A 25,743-nucleotide genomic window follows, 5' to 3' on the forward strand; every position below is an offset into this window, starting at 1 on the left:
AGTGTCACTTTTTATGTTTTCCAGTTGATAGATCTAAGTGCTTAGAAGAATGTTGTTGGATTTCTTCAAACTAATTTGCAGTTAACTATTCAAACACAACTCATGTAGCCTCATGAACCCTACAACCAACCAATGAGACCTCTGTTTAGTATATACAACTGAGCATGAAAATTTTTAAGAATTTCTCCCAAATGACATTAAAGTTGACACACTTTGTTTGCCAAGGAAGCCTGCTACTGCTAAGTCACTTCAGTCGTGCCCGACTCTGTGCGACCCCATAGACGGCAGCCCACAAGGCTCCCCTGTCCCTGGGATTCTCCAGGCAAGAACACTGGAGTGGGTTGCCATTTCCTTCTCCAATGCATGAAAGTGAAAAGTGAAAGTGAAGTCGCTCAGTCGTGTCTGACCCTCAGCAACCCCATGGACTGCAGCCTTCCAGGCTCCTCCATCCATGGGATTTTCCAGGCAAGAGTACTGGAGTGGGGTGCCATCGCCTTCTCCGCCAAGGAAGCCTAGTTCTTGCTTAAGGGAGATGCAGGCTTTGCTTTGTTTAAGCCTCTTGTGTGTCACACAGTAACTTTGTTTCACCTCCCTGGGCTATGCTTGTGGCCAAGTCTGAAGAGTGCTTCTGGAGCAGGGGAGGGGCCCCTATCTCAGCACATGTAACATACCTGAGGTTGTGGCATTCACACATGGAGGACTTGAGTCTTTTAGAGTATTTTTGGAGGCAGCACTTAATAAAACACTTGAGGACCAAAAAGCTCAGTTCAGTGACATTCAACACAATGCACAGGCATGAAGTTACGACCAGGAAGAGGATGAAAATTGTTTTCTCTGTGGGTTTGGAGACAAAGCAGTCCACAGTATTGGGGCAGGGCTTCAGATCACACTTCAAGAGGTAGGGAACACGAAAGCCATCATATAGCTTGTAAAATAAAACCAGGAAACCAATTTCAAAACCGGTTTTAACCACGAGGCTGACAAGGTATGTGTACCACAGGCCCCCACCCATGGCGCCTGGGCTGACATAGAGTTTCTTCCTGTGCCTTTTCTCTCTACCCTCACGATAGGCTACATGTAGAACCACCAGCAGTGAAGGCGTGGAGACCATGATTAGTTGTAAGGCCCAAAGTCTGACCTGGGAGATGGGGAAGAAGTAGTCAAAACACACATTTTCACAACCGGGCTGTCTAACGTTGCACTCAAACTCTTTCTGCTCTTCTTTCCACACATGTTCTGCCGCCACCATGTAGACCAGCAAACGGAAGATGAACACGACAGCCAGCCAGATCCGCCCAATCCCCGTGGAGTATTTATTTACTCCACTCAAGAGGTCTCTGAGGAACATCCAACTCATGGCTGAGGTTCCAAAGAAGGCAAGATTCTGCAAAAGAAAATCCCTCATGATTCATTTATCTCGATTCCATTGATCGTTTTTGCTACCTGTTGGTTATGGAATTGACATTTTGCATTATTACAACCCTGGATATTGAGGGCTCTCTAAATCCCATAGGATATCCTCACTTTCATACAAGGAGATGACACAGCTGGTCTACAGGACATAAATGATCCTATGCCCAGTTTGATTTGGAATTTGTTTGGTCACCCAGACTACCCCATCTCCAAACAAATCCTTCTAATTTATGGCTTCTCTCTCAGGGTGGTTGGGCTCTGTGGCTGAGCTGGAAAGAATTAGATGTGACCCCCTAGGTGACCTGGGTACCTTCAGATAACCTTCACATGCCATCTTCTTTCTCTCTTTGTATAATATTCTTTTTTTTTAATTGAAGTACAGTAGATTTGGGCTTCCCTGGTGGCTCAGACAGTAAAGAATCTGCCTGCAGTGCAGGAGAACTGGGTTCTATCCCTGGGTTGGGAAGATTCCCTGGAAGGGGGCATGGCGATCCACTCCAGTATTCTTGCCTGGAGAATCCCCATGAACAGAGGAGCCTGGTGGGCTACAGTCCACGGGGTCGCAAAGACACAACTGAGTGACTAAGCACAGCACACACAGCAGATTTAAAACATTGCCTTGGTTTCAGGTATATGGCAAAGTGATTCAGTTATGTGTTTTTTTCAGGTTATTTTCCATTATATGTTATTACAAGATACTGAGTAGAGTTCCCTGTGCTATGCAGTTAATCCTCATTACTCAGCTGTTTTACATATAGCTATGTGTATCTGTTAATCCCCAACTCCTAATGTATCCCTCCCCTCCTAGTACGCTGTCTGTGCTGCTCAGTTCTCTTGCTCCCCTCTCCACCTCTCCACCTCTTCTGCTCTCTTCCCTGTAAAAGCCGATGGGAAGCTGTCATCTCGGTGACATGGTCTTTCTTGCACTCTGCTTCCATTTTGCTGTAGAACTGAACTCTGGTCTGGGCCCTGATTTGTGTGTTGGGCCCACAGTGTGCTCAGCACTCTCTGTTTAGCAGTCTTTTGAGTTGGTCTCTCACAGTCACCCCGAAAAGGCGGGGTTTTGTTTGTGGTGGTGGTGGTAGTGTTTTTTCAGATGAGAAAGCAGACTCTGAAAAATAAAGTCATCTGCCAGGCTCACAAAATAAGAGGCAGAGCAGGGTTCAAATCCAGTTTCCATTATGCTAAGACGGAGTCCCTCACCACGGTCAACACTGACATTGGGGGCTGGGTGATTCTTTGTTCCAGCAGCTGTCCTGTGTATGTAGACTGTTTAGCAGCATCCTTGGCCTCTACCAGCTATATATCAGCATCACCTCCCACCCCATTTGCGATGACCAAAAATGTCTCCAGACATTTCCAAATGTACACTAGGGACAGAAAAATCTCTCCAGTTTAAAACCATTACTCTTGGAACTTCCCTGGCAGTCCAGCGATTAAGACTCAGTGCTTCCACTGTCGAGGGCATGGGCTCAATCCCTGGTTGAAGAACTAAGATCCTGCATGTCACACGGTGGTGACAAAAAAAAAAAAAAAAAAAAAAAAAAAAAAACAAAAACACCAAAAAACCATTGGTCTTAACTCTCTACCACAATCAAAATATATGGACTGGAGCTCCAGGTCTGCCACTAAGATACTGCATTATTTCTCAGGTGAAAATCTTGCCACTTCAGGTTCTATCTCCAATTACAAAGATGAATTACTTCTTGCTTTCTGTATAGACTCAGCTAAAGGAGTATCATGGAAATGATGACGTAAGGGAAACCAGGGGGTTAAGAAAATGGGGATGTTGTGGCAACAACATTCCTATCAGAGCACATCACATGGTCTCTTCCAGAGGGAACAATATGTAACGAGCCCTTGTGCTAGAGCCCCGAGGAGATGTATGAAAGTAAAGAGGTGTTTTCAGAAAAAACAAAGACACAGGTACACAATGCCCTATTCAGTAGGGAATAAAATACTTCAATGTCCTTGGCTTCAGAACACAAACAAAATTGCATTAAATAAAAAGGATTCTCAAATCCACCTCAAAGGTTAACATCTCCATGAATTATTAAAACAAAGCCTCAGAGATTAAAAAGGGGAAAGGGGGATATTATGTTTCCTATGACATGTGTCACTGGGCATTTGTCCATGTTACTCAGGAGGATGTGTATGTAATGTTGCAAAACGTTTAAAAGTAGCCTGTTGGACATTTTGGAGAAGGGATAAAGGTTAAGAGATTATCTTCCTGTTTTTCCAAAAGTAGTAAGAAAGTGACCAGTGTTTAAATAGAATCAGACTGCTGCCATCAAAAGTGCCGGGATTATGAGTATCATCTGACTAATGTCCATCCTATTTTGAATCTCTCTGCTGGTAGAAAGGCACATTTTCTCAGGAGGGAGGGGTGTTCTAACACCCATTTTAAACGGGGGTGCTTTTGCAGTATGGATAAGAGCCTGGGCACAGTGTTGGACCCCTTGGGTTCAAGTCCAAGTTCATCTCTGATGCAGACAGTACTTCCCTCATGGGGCTGAAAACAGAGACTGACACACTTTAGGTACTCGGTAAGCATTATCATTATAATTTTTAGTTTTGCCATTTTATTGATGTCAAAGTGAAGTCTTTCCAATTGCAAGGTAAATGCATTTTTCCCCCTCTAGCTCTGTTCCTATGAATGTGGGTAATAGGAATCTCCTAATAGCCCTTTTGAGCATTTGAAAGCTGTGAAGTCATCAGCTCAACATTTTAATCTCTTAATAATGTAGATCACCTCCTTAATTTTAAAAAGGGTCTTTAATTTATCCCTTTTCTTAAATCACTAAGTATTGCTCCCAATTTTTGAAGAGTTTCCACTTATCATTTCTAATGTACAAATTATCCTGTGACTTTCTCCTTTCCCTTAAGAAGCAGCAGTTTACTGCACAGGAATTTTAGTTTGGAAAACTCCAATATTTTTTAAAAGTAAAATGTTCAGTATTCTAATATAAGGAATAATTTTGAAAATTAGAAATTTCCCCCAAACATTTGATCTCAATTAAAAGTGAGAGTGGGAAGAAGGTGTGAGAACAATCATATTTCCACATGTGAAAGAATGAAGTTGGATCACTTCCTCACACCATTAAAAAAATGAACTCAAAATGGACTGATGGCCTAAAGAGCTAAAACCGTGCGTACATGTGTGTTAAGTTGTTTCAGTCGTGTCCAACTCTTTGTGACCCTATGGACAAAACCCCCCCAGGCTCCTCTGTCCATGGGAATTCTCCAGGCAAGAATACTGGAGTGGGTTGCAAAAACCATAAAACTCAAAATCCTCCACCAGCTATTCTAAGGTTCTACGAACTGATTCATCCAGACAAAAGGATTAACCTTGTTTTACTTTTTTTTTTTTTTAATCTTTAATATGTCAATAGGATTTCCAGTATCACCAGACCATTTTAGACTTTTGTTCCTTCCCTCCTCACACACTGGACTTAATGAAAGAGTGCTTTCTATTTTAACAATACATTGAGGTCACTGAGTAAAATTTTCCAGTTGCTATCTGTTTCAGCTAAGTACCATAAAGAAGGTTCCACCATAACAACCCTCTGGAGTTAGGAAAACTACCACAGACCTAGAGCTTCGGTGGGTATTAACTTCCAACTGGTCTTTATTTCTTGTGATGAAATGATGTGCCTTTACTTGCCTAATCCCTTCCTGATGTGTATCAGCATTATTCAATGTCTTCTAATTTAGCCATTTTTAATAAATATGCCTGTAAACATTGAATTTTTTAAAATCTTATTTATTTATTTCATTACTGTAGTACTTGACTGATTAAAAAAAAAATAACAGTAGTTTCTTACAAAATCCTAAATCTGTTTTTTTTTTTAAATAAAAAAATGAGAAGAGATTTAAAAAAAAGAAAAATTGATGGAATCACAGCCCTCCATAAAACATGACACCCTGGAGTGAGAGTATAGCCAGGATAAATTAAGTAACTCAGAATTTGGAGACAAATACCTCCTTTGAGTGTGAAATGAGTAAAAACCATTATGGAAAAGGACTAGCTCTTTGTAGAAGAAACCCACACCAAAGAGATCATCTGTCCTGTATTCCTGGGATACGCTGGAAAGTACTAGAATGTTGGTAGATAACAAGGAGTAGGAGTATGCAGGACTTCAAACAGCAAGGTAAGAATTGGGAATTTCATAGCAACCAGAGGGTACCTGAGTAAAGTGGGAAGTAAAGAAAGAAACAGAAGACAATCAATCGTGTGGTCCTGTGACTGGCATCATGATACAGCAGCAAAGATTCACAAGGGACTAGAGCTCTGTGTGAAAGATGGGTGAGCAGAAATGACCTAAAATGACATATACCTACCTGCTCAGTGTCTACACGGCTCTCTACATGGAGAGAACACTGAAATGTGTGGACACTACTCTCCTGCAACCAAGGATACTGGATTTTCTGAGACAACCCCCATTGCAAACGTGCTGAGCTCTTGTCAGAGCTACTGAGAACATATGCAAGTCTTAGGTGCAGAAAATGAGTTCCATTAACCACCTGGCAGAGCAAGGAGGGCTAATGCATCTGGCATCTCTACATCCTGGAGTAAATGTCCATCACAATCATTTGCATCTCACTACTCCAAGTGACCTTCTGAGTAATCATGTCCTTGCCAAGACTCCTTAAGCTGTCCAAAGAAGTTTTCCTGACATTAGATACAGGAGTTCCAGTCCCTGGAGAGGCACTTTATAAATCAGGCTTCCCAGGGCTTGGTTAATCTGGATGAGTCCCTTGTGGATGAGTCCCTTAAAGCTGACTCCGCTTGGGGTGAACTAACTATACACCCAAACTTCTGAATATTTGGCCTGAGTACCAGCCTTTCCCATCCTTCTCTTATTGCAGGATGAGCCTTTGCCATGCTAGCAACTTCCCACACAGGAGGCTTCTTGTGTGGTTCAGGCATCAGCAAGCCAAGTGCCCTCCCAGGGCTCCAGATGGCACTGTTCAAGAAACCCTGGCACTGCTGGAAGCCAGGGACCTGCTCCATCATTACCAAGGACAACATCATCAGCCTCCGTGCCCAGCTGCTTTCCCTTCTCAGTAATAATAACACCTTGGATATTATTATCCTTGGATAGGGCTTGACTACTTCCAAAACATCTCACAGCATCTCGTCTGTCCCCCGCCCCATCCTCTGTAGTTGGCAGTGTACAGTAGGACCCTCAGTGCAGTGATAAAGAAGCTGAAACACAGAGGGGGAAGTCTACAACGCCCAGCAATCAGGTGGAAGTCCAGCAGCAGAAACTAGATGCTGCAGGACGGGTCTCCAGTTCCCCCTGCAGCTGGTTTCTGTCCTACTTTGCACACAAATCATTTAACCCCTAAAGAAAAGCTTCCTCTCAAGGGCCTCTTTCCACCTCTGAGACCCTGACGTGTGTGAACTCTCTAACCTCTTGTTTGAATATAAAGTATTTCATTTTTAGAGATGCCTGCTCGGAAAAATCCCCCAGAGATTTTCTTAGCTCAAGATTTGTGGCCCCTGAAGGCCTGTTGTTAGATTCTCAAGGGTGTGTGAGAAGTGTATGAATGTGTGTGCCTTTGGTCTAGGATCTTTAAACAAAAAAAACAGAAGCAACGCTGGACAACCAGCTCATAACCCAGGCTGCCCCAGGCTTTCAGCACTCATATTTACCAGTGTCTGGCAGACTACAAAGCCTTCTGGCCAAATCCAGTCCACCACCTGTTCTGTAAATAAAGTTTTGGGAGACAGTCATGCCCATTCATTTACTATTGTTGGGCACTTTCATGCCAAAACAGCACACTTGAGTAGTTGCAACCGAGATATAACAGCTCTCAAAGCCTAAAATATTAACTCTCAGGCCTTTTGCAGCAAATGTTTGTTGACCTCTGATATTTAAAGTGTGTTTTAAAGCATCTTGGAACAAAAAGTTGCAGAACTTTAATCATCTAGGCTTGTGAGCAACAGCACAGGATGGGTTGTGCTCAACGGAAGGCCACAGGAAGCAGTGGGGAGGGCAACGGGAACCAAGGTGCTGGGCACTAGAATGGGGACCAGCGATGGGAGAAGCAGCCAGGACTGACCTGCCATTAGGCAGGCCCATTGCAAGGACTCTGCAGTCAGAATCTCATTCTCTCAATGAGTAGCAATTTTATTTCAGGCAAAATGATGTCTTTTGTCCACTAAACTTTAATTTATTGGTTTTGTGATGTTTGATTTTCCTTTGGTAAATATAGCCTCATGAAACTCGTAAGTTCAGGGACTTTCCTGGTGGTCCAGTGGCTAAGATTCTGTGCTCCCAGTGCAGCAGGCCTAGGTTTAATCCCTGGTCAGGGAACTAAGACCTGGTGCAGCCATATAAATATATGTATTTTAAAGTTGTAAGTCTAAAGATTAGCCTGTAAATTAGGTGTAAAATTATTTTACAGCTAATTTTATTTTTTGTACCTATCAATCACAGTATACTAAAACTGAGGCGAACTGAACCCACCCAGGCTGACACATGTCCGTACACAGCACTTGTCTGCTACTTCACTTTCCTATATGAATAAAAGTGTTGACACTTTCAGAGTATCCCCTCATAGGAACAGTGCAAAGGTTGTCCTCAGGCCACACAGAAAAGGCCACTGAAAGGTCCTGGGCTGTGCCTCTGTGCCCCCATTACCCCACTTACATCAGCCAATGTCCCATTTTCCTGCCAGGCTTCTGCCCTGGCCAGAGCCTCCCAAAACCCTTGTCACCTCCACATTCCAAATGGGCAACTTTACTAAGAAGCAGCTCATCCAGAAAGGGCACCTGTGATGCGACACAAAACTGCAAAGCAGCTTGTCTAGGTTTGTAATACAGTAATTAGGATTCCTTCCTAAAGGGAAAGAGGGAATGACTACTCAATTACAATAAGTAGCTTACCTTCCCATTAAATAAACAAATCTTACCACAGGAGAAATAAGCTTAACTTACCTCTTGACACAGATGTGAAGATTAAGAAGAAATCCGGTCCGTTGCTCATTCAATTTAAAAACCATGAGTTGATTATATTATTTCCCTGAGAGGGAATGGTGTTTTAAGGTGAGGAAAATGGAGTCTATTGGTTTCCAAGGTAGTGTAAGCTGAACAGGTGTAACCTGATCGTTTGTTTTGGTTCATAACTTTGATGAGAAATCTGGTGTCTCTGCTGTTTACAGTAAACGTTAGAAGAGAATTGAAACTGAAAAACGAATTCAAAGCTGTTCACGTACACACAGTTTATTGAACATGCCTTTTTAAAAAAACCTTGTCATCATCTACACAAAGAAGCCGGGACAATAGGAGAGGGTGTTTCATCTCTTCAAATGATTTCCAAAGGTTATTTATCAGAAGACATTGACTGGGGGAAAAAACTAGGTGAAAGAATAAGTCAATCTATCTTTAATGAGCTTATTTTAACTTCACGTCATGGGTTCTAATCTTAGAAATCCTGAAAGTTAAAAGGCATAGTAAAAATCACTTTTCTAAACCCAGGGAGCATTGATAATAGACATTTTCTATGTATATAAATAGAGAAAGAAAGTACTTTATCTTTTTATGGAGCCATTTCTAGGCATGAGTTCAGCTAAAATTAAAGACGTGCAGAAGTGAAAATGAAATCCCTCTCTCTTGGAATAAGAATAGTTTAGAAACAGAATTTTCACAGTTAGAAATGATATTAGATGTCATGAAATCGAATGCCGTCATTTTAGAGATGAGAAAAACAGAACCACAGCAAGCAGCTTGCCACAGGTCCCAGAGCCAGGGTATAAAGTGTAGAGAAGGGCTAAGCAGGAAACCCAAGTCCTAGACTTCCACACTGTGATAGCCACTTCTACAGACCATGTGGATTTCAGTTCTCTCTTAACTGCTCTTAACATGCATGACCTGTAAAATTATTCCATATGTTCACATATTTAATCCAAAATTAGAAGCGCAGTTTACTTTGAAAAAGCATTGATTTACACTATGAATTGTATTACTGGATAAACCTTTTCCATACCTAATGAAGCAAATCTTGTTTGATTTGGTTTTGTTTTTACAGAGAGATCCCAGGATCCCACAATAGTGACCCAAAGGTTTGTGTGTGCTCAGCTGCTTCAGTCGTGTGCGACTGTTTGCGACCACCGGGCTCTTCTGTCCATGGTTACTATCATGACAAGATCCCAAAGCTTGTTTCCAGACGTGACCATTTCTTTTAGTTTCCACTCCTTTGTTATACTTCACCCTTGGCCTTAGAACATTACCTGTTGTACTAAGACACCTGCTGCCAGGAAGGTGTGGTGTGTTGTTAGGGTAATGAACTTCAGGTGGCTTTGCTGAAAGCTCCAGCACTAATGATTTGAAAGATCCCAGCCTTCAGATAATGTTAGCACTAACCCAAACAAAGGTAGCATTTGATGATCTAGTGTGGCAGAGGTGTAATTTTCTAGGCAAAGGTCCCTGTCCTCAGGGGTCATGTAACATAAGCTAGAGGAGGCAGAAATTGCTGGGGCAGGGGGCCATCAGGAGAGATTGTATAGAAGAAAGTATATGGGTTTGCTCTGCTGAACCTGACACTTTCTTAATCACGCTCATGTTTTATTGTTTTTGCCAGATTTAATACTCCCACCCTCCTTTTTTTGTTGTTGTTGAGAAACACACATAATAAGAACTGAAAAAGGAGTGGCATGTTGTAGGGAAAATAACATTTTAGAGTTAGAAATTTAAGGGCGGGGAGAGGTAAGAGAAGAGCCAGAGCTGGAAAGAGAATGGAATGAATGCTGTTTGCCTTGTTCTCTGTTTTCAGTGTGAAAATGCGGCCCTGCAGGGCGTCAGCAGGAGCAGAGCCCAGAACAGGATGAGCCCGAGCCATCGAGTGTCCAGTGTGCCCCCTGGATGAACCGCACAGGGGTCGGGGCTGCAGGAAGACCTGCTTGGGTACAGAGATGTGTTGAATGCAGAGCCGTATGACAGCCAAGGTCTAAGAGTTAACATCACAGCTGGTGGTGGTGATGCAGGTCTAAGCTCTCCTGTGTGTCGGGAACCCTCATGCAGAGTGCTGTGCTCTGAACTCAACCTTGATTGTTTCCCAGCATAGTTTCTCTTCCAAGGGAGGTAAGCAGTCCTTCCTGCTCATTTTAGACACAACTGGAGCACTGCGTTTTTTTCTGGCCTCAGTAAGACCTTCGATGAACTCAAGTAGGTCTTGAAGACAGTGACCAGAGTGGAGAGGGTGTCTCTAAACAAATCTTAAAAAGATGGATTGAAGGTGTTTGTTTAGCCTAGAGAGGCAAAGTTCAAGGGAGTTACTTATCAGAATTTGTGTCAATTCTCTATTAAGAATTTTTTTTTTTTTTTTTTTTTTTTTTGGGCAGAGGTAGAAATCCCACAGACCTGAGTTCAGATATACAAAGGTTGGAATTCCAGACCTGTTTTTCAAACTTTGTGAACTTACTCAAGGTGCTTGAATTCTCTGAGCCTCAGTTTCTGTGTTTGCAAAATGGGAAGGGCATTCCCTTCTTTGTTTTTCTTGTAGTGCTTAAATAAAATAATAACTCCTCAGTAAATAGTAGCTGTTGTTATCTTTGTCCACTGAAAGCAATGCTGACTTTAGAGTTGTGAGATTTCCTGTCAAGAAAGATGGGACCAGCTGATTCACGCTTTTGTATGGCAGAAACCAACACAGCATTGTAAAGCAATCACACTCCAATTAAAAAATAAATTTAAGAAATGGGACCAGAAATAGAGAAATACGCAGAGACTTGAAAAGCATTGCCCTGGGCAGCAAACCACATATGGGGAGAATGTGCCTTCACGTCTCAGAACAATTGCTCTCCAGTACAATCTGTGAACACAAGGTACTTACATGAAAAAGTACCTGTCTCTTTCTTTTTTCCCTCTTTAAAAAAATTTTTTTTTAATTTTATTTTATTTTTAAACTTTACATAACTGTATTAGTTTTGCCAAATATCAAAATGAATCCGCCACAGGTATACATGTGTTCCCCATCCTGAACCCTCCTCCCTCCTCCCTCCCTGTACCATCCCTCTGGGTCGTCCCAGTGCACCAGCCCCAAGCATCCAGTATCGTGCATCGAACCTGGACTGGCAACTCATTTCATACATGATATTTTACATGTTTCAATGCCATTCTCCCAAATCATCCCACCCTCTCCCTCTCCCACAGAGTCCATAAGACTGTTCTATACATCAGTGTCTCTTTTGCTGTCTCGTACACAGGGTTATTGTTACCATCTTTCTAAATTCCATATATATGCGTTAGTATACTGTGTTGGTGTTTTTCTTTCTGGCTTACTTCACTCTGTATAATAGGCTCCAGTTTCATCCACCTCATTAGAACTGATTCAAATGTATTCTTTTTAATGGCTGAATAATACTCCATTGTGTATATGTACCACTGCTTTCTTATCCATTCATCTGCTGATGGGCATCTAGGTTGCTTCCATGTCCTGGCTATTATAAACAGTGCTGCGATGAACACTGGGGTACACGAGTCTCATTCCCTTCTGGTTTCCTCAGTGTGTATGCCCAGCAGTGGGATTGCTGGATCATAAGGCAGTTCTATTTTCAGTTTTTTAAGGAATCTCCACACTATTCTCCATAGTGGCTGTACTAGTTTGCATTCCCACCAACAGTGTAAGAGGGTTCCCTTTTCTCCACACCCTCTCCAGCATTTATTGCTTGTAGACTTTTGGATCGCAGCCATTCTGACTGGTGTGAAATGGTACCTCATAGTGGTTTTGATTTGCATTTCTCTGATAATGAGTGATGTTGAGCATCTTTTCATGTGTTTGTGAGCCATCTGTATGTCTTCTTTGGAGAAATGTCTATTTAGTTCTTTGGCCCATTTTTTGATTGGGTCATTTATTTTTCTGGAGTTGAGCTGTAGGAGTTGCTTGTATATTCTCGAGATTAGTTGTTTGTCAGTTGCTTCATTTGCTATTATCTTCTCCCATTCTGAAGGCTGTCTTTTCACCTTGCTAATAGTTTCCTTTGATGTGCAGAAGCTTTTAAGGTTAATTAGGTCCCATTTGTTTATTAAAAAAATTTTTTTTTTAATTTTTATTGGAATATAGTTGATTTAGTATTGTGTTACTTTCTGCTGTGCAACAAAGTGAATCAGTTATATATGCATATATCCACTCTTTTTTAGATTCTTTTCCCATATAGATCATAACAGAATAATGAGTTTCTTGTGCTATACAGTAGATCCTTATTAGTTATCTATATTATTTGGAAAACTCAGCAGTGGCCACAGGACTGGAAAAGGTCAGTTTTCATTCCCAAAGAAAGGCAATGCCAAAGAATGCTCAAACTACTGCACAATTGCACTCATCTCACACGCTAGTAAAGTAATGCTCAAAATTTTATATATAATAGTGTGTATATGATAATTGCAATCTCTCAATTTATCCCTGTCCCCGTCCCTCCTGGTAACCATAAGATTATTATCTATGTCTGTAACTCTGTTTCTGTTTTGTAAATAAGTTCATTTGTACCATTTTTTTAGATTTCACATGTAGGTGATATCATGTGATATTTGTCCTTCTCTGACTTACTTCACACAGTATGACAGTCTCTAGGTCCATCCATGTTGCTGCAAATGGCATTATTTCATTCTTTTTTATTGTATATGTGTACCACATCTTCGTTATCCATTACTCTGTCAATGGACACTTGGGTTGCTTCCATGTCCTGGCTATTGCAAATAGTGCTTCAATGAATACTGGGGTGCCATGTGTCTTTTCAAATTACGGTTTTCTCCAGGTATATGCCCAGGAGTGGGATTGCTGGATCATATGGTAGCTCTATTTATAGTTTTTTTTGGTGGGGGGGAATATGCTATTTTATTAACATTTAAATTTCACTAACAATGAATTCAAGTATCTGCTAGCCATGTGCTCAGATTTTTGAAATAAAGATAAAATGGAGGTACAGCTTTAAGGGTGCAATGAATTTAACACTGCACAATGTACCCAACAATTAGACAATCTATACACTTAGGAGCAAAAGTTTAGGGACAAACCCTGAAATTGGAGGAAAAACATGCCACTCAGGACTGAACAGAAGTCCTTGGTTGCTGACAGAATCTCCCCTTGACTTCAGACTTGAGACAAACTGAGGGAGTCTGTGTACAAAAACCCACTGAATTCAGACCAAACAGTAACAGGATAGATTTGCCAGAGCCAGTTTGGATTGTGGGGGCCAGTCTGAAGCAAGAAGAGTTAGCTGGAGGCTGGAAATTTTGCAACTGAAATGCAGGATCTGTAGATTTAGAGCAGCCATCTTCTAAGAATCACTGATTTCCAAACAAGTTCACAAGATGCTTTTCCCAAACAGGTTATTTTCAGTTTTTAAGGAACCTCTGTACTGTTCGCCATTGTGGCTGCACCAATGTACGTTCCTACCAACAGCGTAAGAGGATTCTTTTTCCTCCACACCCTCTCCAGCTTTTATTGTTTGTAGATGTTTAGATGATGGTCATTCTGCCTGGTGTGAGGTGATACTTCATTGTAGTTTTGATTTGCATCTAATAATTAGTGATGTTGAGCATCTTTTCATGTGTTTGTTGGCCATCTGCATGTCTTCTTTGGAGAAATGTCTATTTAGATCTTCTGCCCATTTTTCGATTGTATTTTTTGTTTGTTTGTTGTTGAGCTGCGTGAGCTGTTTGTATATTTGGGAGATTTATCCCTTGTCCATCTCTTTGCAAATATTTTCTTCCATTCTATAGGTTGCTTTTTCATTTTGTTTATGGTTTCTCTTGCTGGACAAAAGCTTTTGGGTTTAATTAGGTGCCATTTGTTCATTTTTTTCTATTTTTATTACTTTAAGAGGTGGATCAAAAAAGATATTGCTGCAATTTATGTCAGAGAGTGTTCTGCCCATGTTTTCCTCTAAGAATTCTATAGTATGTGGCCTTACATTTAGGTCTTTAATCCATTCTGAGTTTGTTTTTGTGTATGGTGTTAGAGAGTGTTCTAATTTCATTCTTTTCTTTTTTTTCCTCCTGAGAAAAAATATTTTCTCAGGAGGAAAAGGGGTACAGGTGGATATACACATGGGTGAACTCTGAGAGAAAGTTGCCTCTAATTTCATTCTTATAATGCAAGCTGTTAGTTCCCCAATCAGGGATTGAACCCGTCACAGTGGAGGCACAGTCTTAACCACTGGACCACCAGGGAAGTCCCTACTTCTCTCTTTCTAACATGCAATCCTCAGTTATATCAGGAGCTCATGGAAGATTTTTAGCATTTAGAACGACTCCAGGAACACAATAAATATTTCTCATTTATTTATTTATTGGAGCATAGTTGATTTACAATATTGTATTAGTTTCAGGTGTACAGCATGGTGATTCAGTTATACATACATTTTTTTCAGATTCTTTTCCCTTTTAGATTATTACAGAATATCGAGTAGAGTTCCCTGTGCTATACAGTAGATCCTTGTTGCTTATCTATTTTATATAATAGTATTCATAGTATTAGGGCTTCTCTGGTGGCTCAGACAGTAAAGTGTCTGCGAGACCCGGGGTTCAATCCCTGGGTCGGGAAGATCCTCTGGAGAAGGAAATGGCAACCCATTCCAGTACTCTTGCCTGGAAAATCCCATGGACAGAGGAGCCTGGCGAGCTACAGTCCATGGGGTCGCAAAGAGTCGGACACAACTGAGTGACTTCACTTTCACTTTCATTCATAGCTCAGTTGATAAAGAATCTGCCTGCAATGCAGGAGACCTGGGTTCAATTCCTGGGTCGGGAAGATCCCCTGGAGAAGGAAATGGCAACCCACTCCAGTGTTCTTACCTGGAGAATCCCATGGACAGAGGAGCCTGGCAGGCAACAATCTATGCGGTTGCAAGAGTCGGACACGACTTAGCAATAATTTAGAAATATTTTTTCTCTTAGCAAAGAGAAAGAGAGAGGTGAATGTTAATCCCATACTCCTAATTTATCCCTCCCCTTCCTATGTATTTCTCAGTAAGTAATAGTTGATGAGAGCAATATAGTGCTTCCTAGGTTTCAGATTCTGGTAAGAATGAGCCAAAGGGCTCTGTATCCTGAGCTGCTGCCTCTTATTCTGGTGCCATTGGTGATTCATTCAACTTCTGACTGATGTAGGGAAGGATTGAGGAAAAATGCCTCGTGGATACAGAATATCCGAGGAGTTGGAAAGGTCACATTTCTATATCTAAAGTGAATTTTCAGCAGTTTTCAAATGAAAATATGAGCATCATTTCCTGATTGTGTGTTAGTTGCTCAGTCATGTCTGACTCTTCGTGACCCCACAGACTAGCCCACCAGGCTCCTCTATCCATGGGATGCTCCAGGCAAATTAGTTGCTCAGTCATGTCCGACTCTTTGTGACCCCATAGCCTAGCCCACCAGGCTCCTCTATCCATGGGATTCTCCAGGCAAAAATAGTGGAGTGGGTAGCCATGCCCTCCTCCAGGGGGTCTTCCTGACACAGAAGTCAAACTTGGGTCTTCTGCATTTCAGGCAGATTCTTTACCATCTTAACCACCAGGGAAGCCCTTTCCTGATTGTAACTCCTCCTAAATCAGCCCTTTCTGGATCCAGTGGCACAATGGGCTTGCCCCACACCAGGCAGTCATCAGCAGAGACCCAGCTCAGAAACCACATCTCCCCACCAGGTCACTGAAAGCACTCACGTTTTCAATATTTGCACTTAGAGCATCAGGTATTTTCTAAGCATTTTCCATAGCCAGGAGATACTGCTTTCCTATTTGAGATACTGTTTTTCCTAAATAAAAGGAAGTCACATATTCCCCAGGCACCAGGCTTTCAAAATTTTCTGGGTTTGAGTGGGCTCTAAGTTAATCAATGCATATGCCTCTAGCTCTGGTTGAGTTTTCTTTATTATATATTGGCTGTGTTCGGTCTTAGTTGCAGCAGGTGGAATCTTCAATCTTCACTGTGGCATGCTGTATCTAGTTCCCTGACCAGGGATCAAACCCAGGCCCCCTGTATTAGGAGTCAGGAGTCTTAGCCACTGGACCACCAGGGAAGTCCTTCTACTTGATTTTTCTAGCTGTCAAGTCTACGGTTAGAAGGCCCTATTTTACACACCTCTACTTAAGAAAACAAGTATGCAGTATCAGAAAACATTTAGATCCACCTGGATATGTTCAAAGTACACACAGTGTAACAGATACTAGACTTGTATGCCAAATAAACCTAGGTTTTCATTTCTCTCCCTTTATTATTTGAATTTTCTTTAAGAAAAATAATAATATGAATGGCTTTGTGTATATGTAAATGTTAATGCAGATATTGGAGAACAAACTACAGATTTATATCTTCTCCACCAATTTGTGTCAAATGGTTCCTAATTTAATCCTTGCATGCCTCCCCACCCTTCCAAAAAATATTACTATTTTGATAGTTAGATTCTAGATGGGAGACACAAGTACCGGCAACAAAATCCCACTGTGTATAGAAAAGTCTATAGAAATCTGTAAATGTACCCTGTAGATTAATAATATGAAATATAAATAGATACATACATGAGTAAGTACCCCCCACTCCAGGGTGGCTGGAATACTCACTGACTATGACTTCATTATGTGCTCAGGAGTTAGCTCCATCATCTGGCAACAATGTGCAGGTATTGGATAACAGTGTCTGACCTGCAATAGGCATTTGATAAAAGTTAAATTTACGGTTAAAAAGGTGACTAATGAGTCATAGTTGAAACAATTTGACATTCCCATATGAAAGGGGATCTCAGGAGGTTAAAAGCAGGAGCTACTGGTTATTTCAATGCAATCGATGGGCAAAAATATTAATACATATGTAACTATAGAAGATGAAATAATTGGGTCAAATACTTCCTCCAGTGCCTACACTAAACTTTAAAAAATCAAAACAAAACCACATCCATATTAAAAATTATCTCGGACTTTTTTGTGTGTGTGTGATTCAAATGAGAGGCACACACTTGAAATTCCATTCAGGGCTTAAAGGCTGTGGCTTGACCACTCCATGTGTTGCCAAAACATTTCAGCAGATGGTGTTTTGTAAAGTAAACATGGACATAAAACAGCCATACACTCTTCTAAGTTTTCATGCCTAAGTATGCTTACCTTTTGCTCCATGTAGTATAATTTGTTGTTATATAGTCACTAAGTCATGTTGGATTCTTTGTGACCCCATGGACTCCAGCATGCCAGGCTTCCCTGTCCTTCACTATCTCCTGGAATTTGCTCAAACTCATGTCCATGGAATCAGTGATACCATCCAACCACCTCATCTTCTGTTGCCCCCTTCTCCTCTTGCCCTTAATCTTTCCCAGCTTCAGGGTCTTTTCCAGTGAGTCTGCTCTTCGCATCAGGTGGCCAAAGTATTGAGTTTCAGCTTCAGCATCAGTCCTTCCTATAAATATTCAGGGTTGATTTCCTTTAGGATTGACTGGTTTGATCTCCTTGCTGTCCAAGGGACTCTCAAGAGTCTTCTCCAGTACCACAGCTCAAAAGCATCAGTTTTTCAGTGCTCAGCCTTCTTTATGGTGCAACTCTCCACACAGTTAATTTTACACCCAGCCTGCATATGGGTATACACAGAATTAACACAATGGCACCCAGAGTCAAAGCTTCATAGCAATCTCAGAGACTGTTAAGCATCTTTAGCCTATTGGAAAGGCTGAGAAGGAAACCCAGCATATGTAATGACCTGTGTCAGGCACTGTAGAGAAAGGAGAAGGCTTTGCCAGGAGTACCACTACACACCCACCAGAATGACTGAAATTGAAAAGACAGACAATATTAAGATATTGGTGGGAGTGTGCAACACTGAAACTCTCATACACTGCTGGTGAAGTATAAATTGGTGCAATCACTTTGGAAACTATTAAATGTAGTAAAATTGAACATACACCCACTGATGACTCAGCAGTTCTAATGCCAAGTGTGTATATATGTGCATCAAAATACACTAATGTTCATAATAGTCTCAAACCAAAAATACCCAAATGTCCATCAGCATAAGAATGGGTACATGAACTGTGACATATTCATATTTTCAACCTCCTCACAAAGACTACCAGGAAAAACTGTTGATCAAGTAAAGCTTACAGAGTCTTTGTAACGCGGGAATTAGGGAATAGTGTTTTTAGGGTTTGGAATTCTGGGCTCACAAGATTAATGGCAGGTCTTTCAAGGTAAGGAACTGGTTAGGATTGGGTCAAGTTCATGATACCATATTTTAGGAGTGGTGGTCATAGCAAAGTGACATTCTGCAGGTGAGTTTTCAAGAAATAAAACCATTGTCTTGGTAAATGAGTTGTTTACCTAGACAGGAAAACTGTTCATTTTTATTAATTGGTTAGCAAAAAATTTCCTGATATAAATAGTAATGTAATTTATTGATCTGCTATTGTATCTTCCTTGTTATATTGACACTGGGTGGTCTCAGCAATCAGTCCCATTAGTTAAGTTCATGTTGAGGCAGGAAATCTCACTTCTCAGGACAATGTAATACTGTGTGGCAATGGAAATAAATAACAGACTAAGTGCATTAATATGAACAAATTTTAAAACAGAAAAGTTTAAAAAATTAATACATAGTGATAAAAATCAAAATAACAGTTACCAGAGAAGGGGCTGGATAGTGACTGAGAGGAGCTGTGATGGGGTTCTGAGATGCCCTTATGGGATATTCTGAGATATCCTAGCTCCTAACTCAAGTGGTGGTCACTTGAGTGTGTACACTTGGTAAGAATCCGTCAAGCTGTTCATTAGGATTTGTATACTTTCTTTTAATTAAACAAGATTATTTTAAAAATAGAGGTGAAAAAAGGAAAAGTCTAAATTCCAGCACCATATGTGTGTGCTCAGTCACTCAGTTGTGTCCGACTCTTTGCACCCCCATGGACTCTAGCCCACCAGGTTCTTCTGTCCGTGGGATTTTCCAGGCAGGAGTACTGGAGTGGGTTGCCATTTCCTTCTCCAGTGGATCTTCTCAACCCAGAGATCAGACCCATGTCTCCTGCATTGGCAGGTGGATTCTGAGCCACCTGGGAAGAAAGAATAGAAGTGAGTAAAAGAAAGGTCTAAAGTCTATCACCAGTGTATATTAAATTATTGCTACTGAAAATAAGTATACCAACAATATTAAAGAAAATCTGAACAAAAGGAAACAATTCCTCATAATTACACAATCCTGTTGGTCTGTTTGCCTTGATTCACGTGCTTTCTGTTATTCTCTGCCTGTGTCACTTGGCTTTATTCCATCAGGCATCCGGGCACTAATGGCAGAGCGCTCTTTCTCTGCCTGCCCACTCAATTATATTGATCAAAGCTCTGCATCCTTTCTGCAAACAAACAAACATTGTACAATATGATGTTCATGATGCTCTGTTAGACTCTGGGACCTCTCTCTAAATGTTTGTAAGTTTGGTAATAGGCTGCAGAGTACATCTGCGGGTTTGAAGAGAGACAGACACTCTTGGTTGCTTGGAGTGAGTGGTAGAGTCTGATTGATCTAGAACAGAAATTGGATCATTTGTAGAGATGTGGGTGGACCTAGAGAACGTCAGACAGAGTGAAGTTAGTAAGAAAAAACCCCAAATATGATATATTAATGCATATATGTGGAATCTAGAAAAACAGTGTGCTGCTGCTGCTGCTAAGTCGCTTCAGTCGTGTCCAACTCTGTGCGACCCCATAGACGGCAGCCCATCAGGCTCCCCCGTCCCTGGGATTCTCCAGGCAAGAACACTGGAGTGGGTTGCCATTTCCTTCTCCAATGCATGAAAGTGAAAAGTGAAAGGGAAGTCGCTCAGTCGTGTCCGACTCTTAGCGACCCCATGGACAGCAGCCCACCAGGCTCCTCTGTCCATGGGCTTTTCCAGGCAAGAGTACTGGAGTGGGGTGCCATTGCCTTCTCCAGAAAAACAGTGTAGATGATCCTATTTACAAAGCAGAAACAGAGATACAGAGGTCAAAAATAAATATATGGCTACCAAGCAGGGAAAGGGGTATGTGGGATGAACTGGAAGACTGGGATTGGTATATATACTTTATTGATACCATATATAAAATAGATAACTAATGAGAACATACTGTATAGATTAGGGAACTCTACTTAAATGTACTGTGGAGCCCTGAATGAGAAGGAAGTCCAAAATAAAGGGGATCTTCCCAGGTGGCTCAGAGTGGTAAAGAACCCGCCTGCCAATGCAGGAGATGCAGGAGACACAGGTTTGATTACTGGGTTGGGAAGATCTCCTGGAGAAGGAAATGGCAACCCACTCCAGTATTCTTGCCTGGAAAATCCCATAGACAGAGGAGCCTGGCAGGCTACAGTCCATAGGGTCGCAACTGAGCACATATGGCTGATTCACTTTCCTGTACAGCAGAAACTAACACAACATTGTAAAGCAACTATTCTCCAGTAAAAATTAATTAAAAACAAAAAACAGAAATAGAGCGAGCCTCTGGGTCAGATTAGAAAACCTCTACTCCTGTTCACACGGAGGCTGGCCTCTTGCTTTGCCTTTTCACTGTGGATTTTGACAACATTAATGCTGTCATTAATCCAGAAAAGCACTTAGCTTGTCACCAGGTCACCTTACTTCAGCACAGTTACAGCTTTCCTGTGAATAAAAACACTTACCGTAATCCACACATAACCTGCCCTGTGTGTCATCTGCTGTATAACAACTTCCACATGACTTGAGGAAAAGCTCCAAGTGTTTTCAAACTAAAGAAAGAACAGGAGAAAAGAGAGAGAGTCAAAGAAAATAGAAGAAAAGGGAATCTTTCTTATTCGAACTTAAAGAGACTTTTCTTATTTGTTTAAGCAAGGTCATGACATTCTTTTAGAGACATTGCAATAAAGGTCTTTATTGTAGTTTATTCATCGAAGTAACTCAATTAGTTGCTTTATGCCCTAAAAGGATAGAGTTAAAAATAATTAGAATAGAGTTTCTAATCTTCCGAAAAGCTCTGTTTATTTATTTAAATTGAAGTATAGTTGATTTGCAATGTTGTGTTAGTTCAGGTGTACAGCAAAATAATTCTGTTATACATGCATGCATATATATATATATGCATACACACATATATATTTATCCAGATTCTTTTCCCTTATAGGTTGTTATGAAATATTGATTATAGTTCCCTATGCTATGCAGTAGGTCCAAATCTCTGCTTTGTTTTCAAAGCTTAGGAAGCATTTTCTCAAGATAAATGTCATTGCCCCCAAATTATCCCACTCACTTGATTATATTTGCACTGATCCCAATCCATGCAGACCTAGGATCAACAGCAACTGTATTTAAATCTCCACCATCTGAAATGGCCATTTTGTCTGATTTGCTGGAGGCTTCATCCAGTCAGACATATAAATCTCCAGAGGAATTTCTTAAGATGAGTTAAAATATGACACATCTCTCTCCCCAGGGTAGAAACTATATTATAAAAACCAGTTATGTCTTACCTGGCGGATGAAGAAGGAAAGTGACTCACCACGAATGTCTGTGGTTCCCAAGGTGAGGTCCAAGGAGGAGGAACAGCAGCGCCTGGGAACTTACAGTGGAATTTCTCAGGCCCCACCCCAGACCTCCTTTCTGAGACACTGGTAACTGAAGCAGGTTCTATCCCTGGGTTGGGAGTATCCCCTAGAGGAGGAAATGGCAACCCACCCCAATATTCTTGTCTGGGAAATCCCATGGACAGAGGAGCTTGGCCAGCCACAGTTCACGGGGTGGCAGAAAGTTGGACACGACTGACTGAGCACACATTCACAATTGATGTTTTAACAAGCCCTTTGAGTCTCACGCTTGCTCAAATTGCAAACCCTTCATGTGGGAAAATGCTGAGGGTATGTGGATGTCAGACCAACTGACAAGACTTCACAAACACTAAGCATCTTGTGAGTTCATTTGTTAGGCTCTGCAACCTCTCTCTAAATGTTTGCAAATTTTTAAATATACTGCATTTTATAACTACATTAAATTTGCTTTATTTCAAACATATGTACAGGAAACAGTAGTTTCTAGTACAACCCAAATATCCCCAAGCTTTTCAAGCATCTAGATAAAAATAAGGTCTCATGAACATTGATACCGGTGTTTCACTGGCATATTTGTCCTACCTGTAAATCTCAGGGTCTCCCCACCCAAGGGCATGGCTAGTTAAACAGGCAGGTTGCAAAGCCTTGCATGGGCCCCTCTCTACCTCAGGGAGCTCCCCCTATTTTTGGAAATTGGGTTTGGGCAAGGGTGGAAGAGTAAGAAAGGTGGGCTTGGGGATTTGTTTGTGTTTTACCAATGATGGGAGCAGATTGATAAAGGAATGAAACATCTGTGCCTCAGTTCAGAGAAGGTTCTGCAGCCTTGGTTGCTGTTGGAGGTAGTCACAGAATTGATGTCCAACAATAATCAGTATCAAGGCTGCAAAGAACAAAGAGCTTTTTGAGGGGTCTTAAAAATTACAATTTGGGAGACAGATTCAGGTAAAAACCAAATGAAAGACTCTTCTGGGGAAGAGAGTCAGACACTTATAAAAACAAAAGCCATAAGATTGTTCAATAATTATGATTGACTTTGGTGCAAGGAAGGAAATTTTTTTAAATGTCATTAATTAATTAGTTGATGTTGGCTGTGCTGGGTCTTCGTTGCTGCGAGGGCTCTCCTCTCGTTGCTCTGAGTGGGAGCTACTCTCTAGCTGTGTGCTCAGGCTCCTCATTGCGGTGGCCTCTCTTGTTGGGAGCACGGGCTCTAGAGCACGTGGGCTTCAGTAGTTGTAGCACATGGGCTTAGTAGTTGCAGCTCGCAGGCTCTAGAGCACAGGCTCAGTAGTCGTGGCACAGGCGTTAGTTGCTTTGCAGCATGTAGGATCTTCCCAGACCAGGGATCAAATCTGTGTCTCCTGCATTGGCAGGTGAATTCTTTACCACTGAGCCACCAGGCAAGTCCAAGAAAGGAAATATTTGTCCTTAAGGGATAGGCCATCACCAGTTATTTTAGGGAAATCCAATAAGTATCTTGAGTTTCTGGAACACTGGGAAGATTCTCTGGACACCTGCTTTAGATGGTAAGTGATCAAAAGTCAGGTTCCATCCAGGCTAAGACGTGTGTCAAGTCACACTTTCTCGATGGCCTCCTGGCTCCATTTGAGAGCATTCTCTCAGCAATACCAACCCCATTTTGATTCTGCTTTCACAACTGTGGGCCTGCAGGCCCATCCTAACAGCTCTACCCTCCTCCACTAGGCCCCCTTTCACAATATCTCACTTGCACCCCATTCTGGGAAAGTGTTCCTCATGGTCCAGAGGCACAGTGCAATGGGTTGGTTGGCTATTCTTCATCATGGAACCTCCTCCTCACCATCTCCCTAGTCCACTTAACATCCCTTCAGTGAGTATTTCTGGAGCTCTTCATGTCTGGAAATACACCTATGAGCAAAATATAGAGCCTTCATGCAGCTTCCTTGAAGAAGCTCCATGGAGCTTTCATGGTGTATTCATTGTCATGGCAATCCTAGCACAGGTTGGAAAAGAATTTCCAGACACAGAGCATTTCAGAAGGGAGTGAGTTTATTAAGAGTAAACAGCAGAGGTCATGTGGATGCTGCAAACACAGCGGGCCGACTTCCTGACAGAACTAGGAAAGCCAACACTTCATGGGTTTGTAGGAAATTTTTATAGCCTCAAGACAGAGAAATTTCCTGCTGGAGGTTGGCATCAGGTGATTGGTTAGGGTGCTATAGGGTGAGCACTGAGGTGGGCATTTTGCCTAATATGGAGTCAGGAAGCTCACTGATGATGATCGGGGGCCTTTTGGCAACGGTTACAAAGGGGCTTATTCAGTTCTGGAGATGACCGTGTTTCTGGGCTCCCCTTTTGTAGCCTTCATGCCAGGTCTTGCACCAGTAGCCTTGGAATAGGACTCCACATTCATGTCTTCATGGAGCTTACATGAAGAAGAATGGAAAAGAAAGACAATAAAGAAATAAATTGTATAGTGGCAGGTAGTGACACTATTTTTTTCAAGTCCCTTGGGAGTCTCACATGTGTGTTCAGCACCAGGTCCACCCATTTCTTTCACTCTGGACTTTCTCTCACCATAAGAACACATCCCCTCACCACCATGTGAGGGCGTGGCTGTGGCACCCCTTGGTGGAAAAGTTCTGTTCTGTGGTCCCTGCTGGCTGCTGCTTCTCAGGAGTTCTGTGTAATCTGGACTAGAAAGCAGGTCTACCGGTAAGGTGGAAATCTGCTGGTTTTGTCTTCCTAGTACCTCTACCAGAGAAGGCAATGGCAACCCACTCCATTTGCCTGGAGAATTCTTGCCTGGAGAATCCCAGGGATGGGAGCCTGGTGGGCTGCTGTCTATAGGGTCACACAGAGTCAGACATGACTGACGTGACTTAGCAGCAGCAGCAGCAGTACCTCTACCCCATCCTAAATCTCAAGAGGTATGATGATATGACCTTGACCCAGGCTGGGCCAGCCATGGTATCCCTTCCTCCTGTCCACAGCAATTTGTCCTGAAAAATGGTACATGACCCAAAAGTCATGAAAGCTAGTCAGAGCTCTTTTATGAGATTTGATATATAGATGATTAGAAAAACTCTCTTTCCACTTGGATGAACCTTAACGTGATGAACCCTACTCCAAGACATGGAGTAAGTGTATGTAAGAAGCAACTGAAGCACATAGAGAAATGAGACAAGAGAGCCCTGTTGGCATATATGGATGTACCACGTCTCATTGTTCCCCCAACAAGTTTCCTCCCTGTACCTAATTACATGAGGTAATACAGATCCTTTCACACTTGAGTTACTTTCAGTTATTTGCAGCTGAAATTAATAATTGTATGCTGAGCCCACATTAATCATATCAACTACTTTGACATGGACTGATGCTAGGGAAAAGAAGCCAGCATTTATTATATAAAAATTACAGCAGCAATAAAACAAACCCTGCCTTTGACAAAACACCATATTAACATCATAGTAATAAGTTAATACAATTTTATTACACCTTATAAATTAACTATTAATTCTTGCCTGAAAAAAAATGCACCAGCACATATGAGATTCCCTTGAAAGGGCTCACAGACCACCAGGGAACTTCTAATTAAAACAGACATCTTTGGTAAACTTGAACGAATTTTCACATGGATGAAACTTTGTTTTATGCAGCTAGTCCCATCAAATATAAAATCTCCTAACCCTAGCAAATATCAAATCTCTTGTTAAATATTATTAAATATTGATGATGCTATTTTAAACAGGATTATAAAAGCTGCATTCAGACTAGCATCATTCTTCAAAATAATTTCTTAAAAGCATCATAAAATAGAACTA

At 41.5% G+C, this 25,743-nt stretch overlaps 1 protein-coding gene across 1 annotated transcript; it reads right to left on the reverse strand.

The window, feature by feature from the left end:
• Positions 1-550: 550 nt before the first annotated feature.
• Positions 551-9,135, reverse strand: GJB7 (gap junction protein beta 7). The gene is made up of 2 exons (XM_006041742.4): positions 8,360-9,135; positions 551-1,384 (listed from the first exon to the last, which is right to left on the reverse strand). The coding sequence occupies exon 2, from the start codon at positions 1,355-1,357 to the stop codon at positions 551-553; it is 807 nt and encodes a 268-aa protein (XP_006041804.3). The 5' UTR covers positions 1,358-1,384; positions 8,360-9,135.
• Positions 9,136-25,743: the final 16,608 nt, after the last annotated feature.

Source organism: Bubalus bubalis, chromosome 10 (genome assembly GCF_019923935.1).
Source record: "Bubalus bubalis isolate 160015118507 breed Murrah chromosome 10, NDDB_SH_1, whole genome shotgun sequence".
Classification (NCBI taxonomy): Eukaryota; Metazoa; Chordata; class Mammalia; order Artiodactyla; family Bovidae; genus Bubalus; species Bubalus bubalis.

Bases quoted from the DNA above. Each gene is read 5' to 3' on its own strand.
- GJB7 (XM_006041742.4), bottom strand. From the start codon at position 1,357: ATGAGTTGGATGTTCCTCAGAGACCTCTTGAGTGGAGTAAATAAATAC.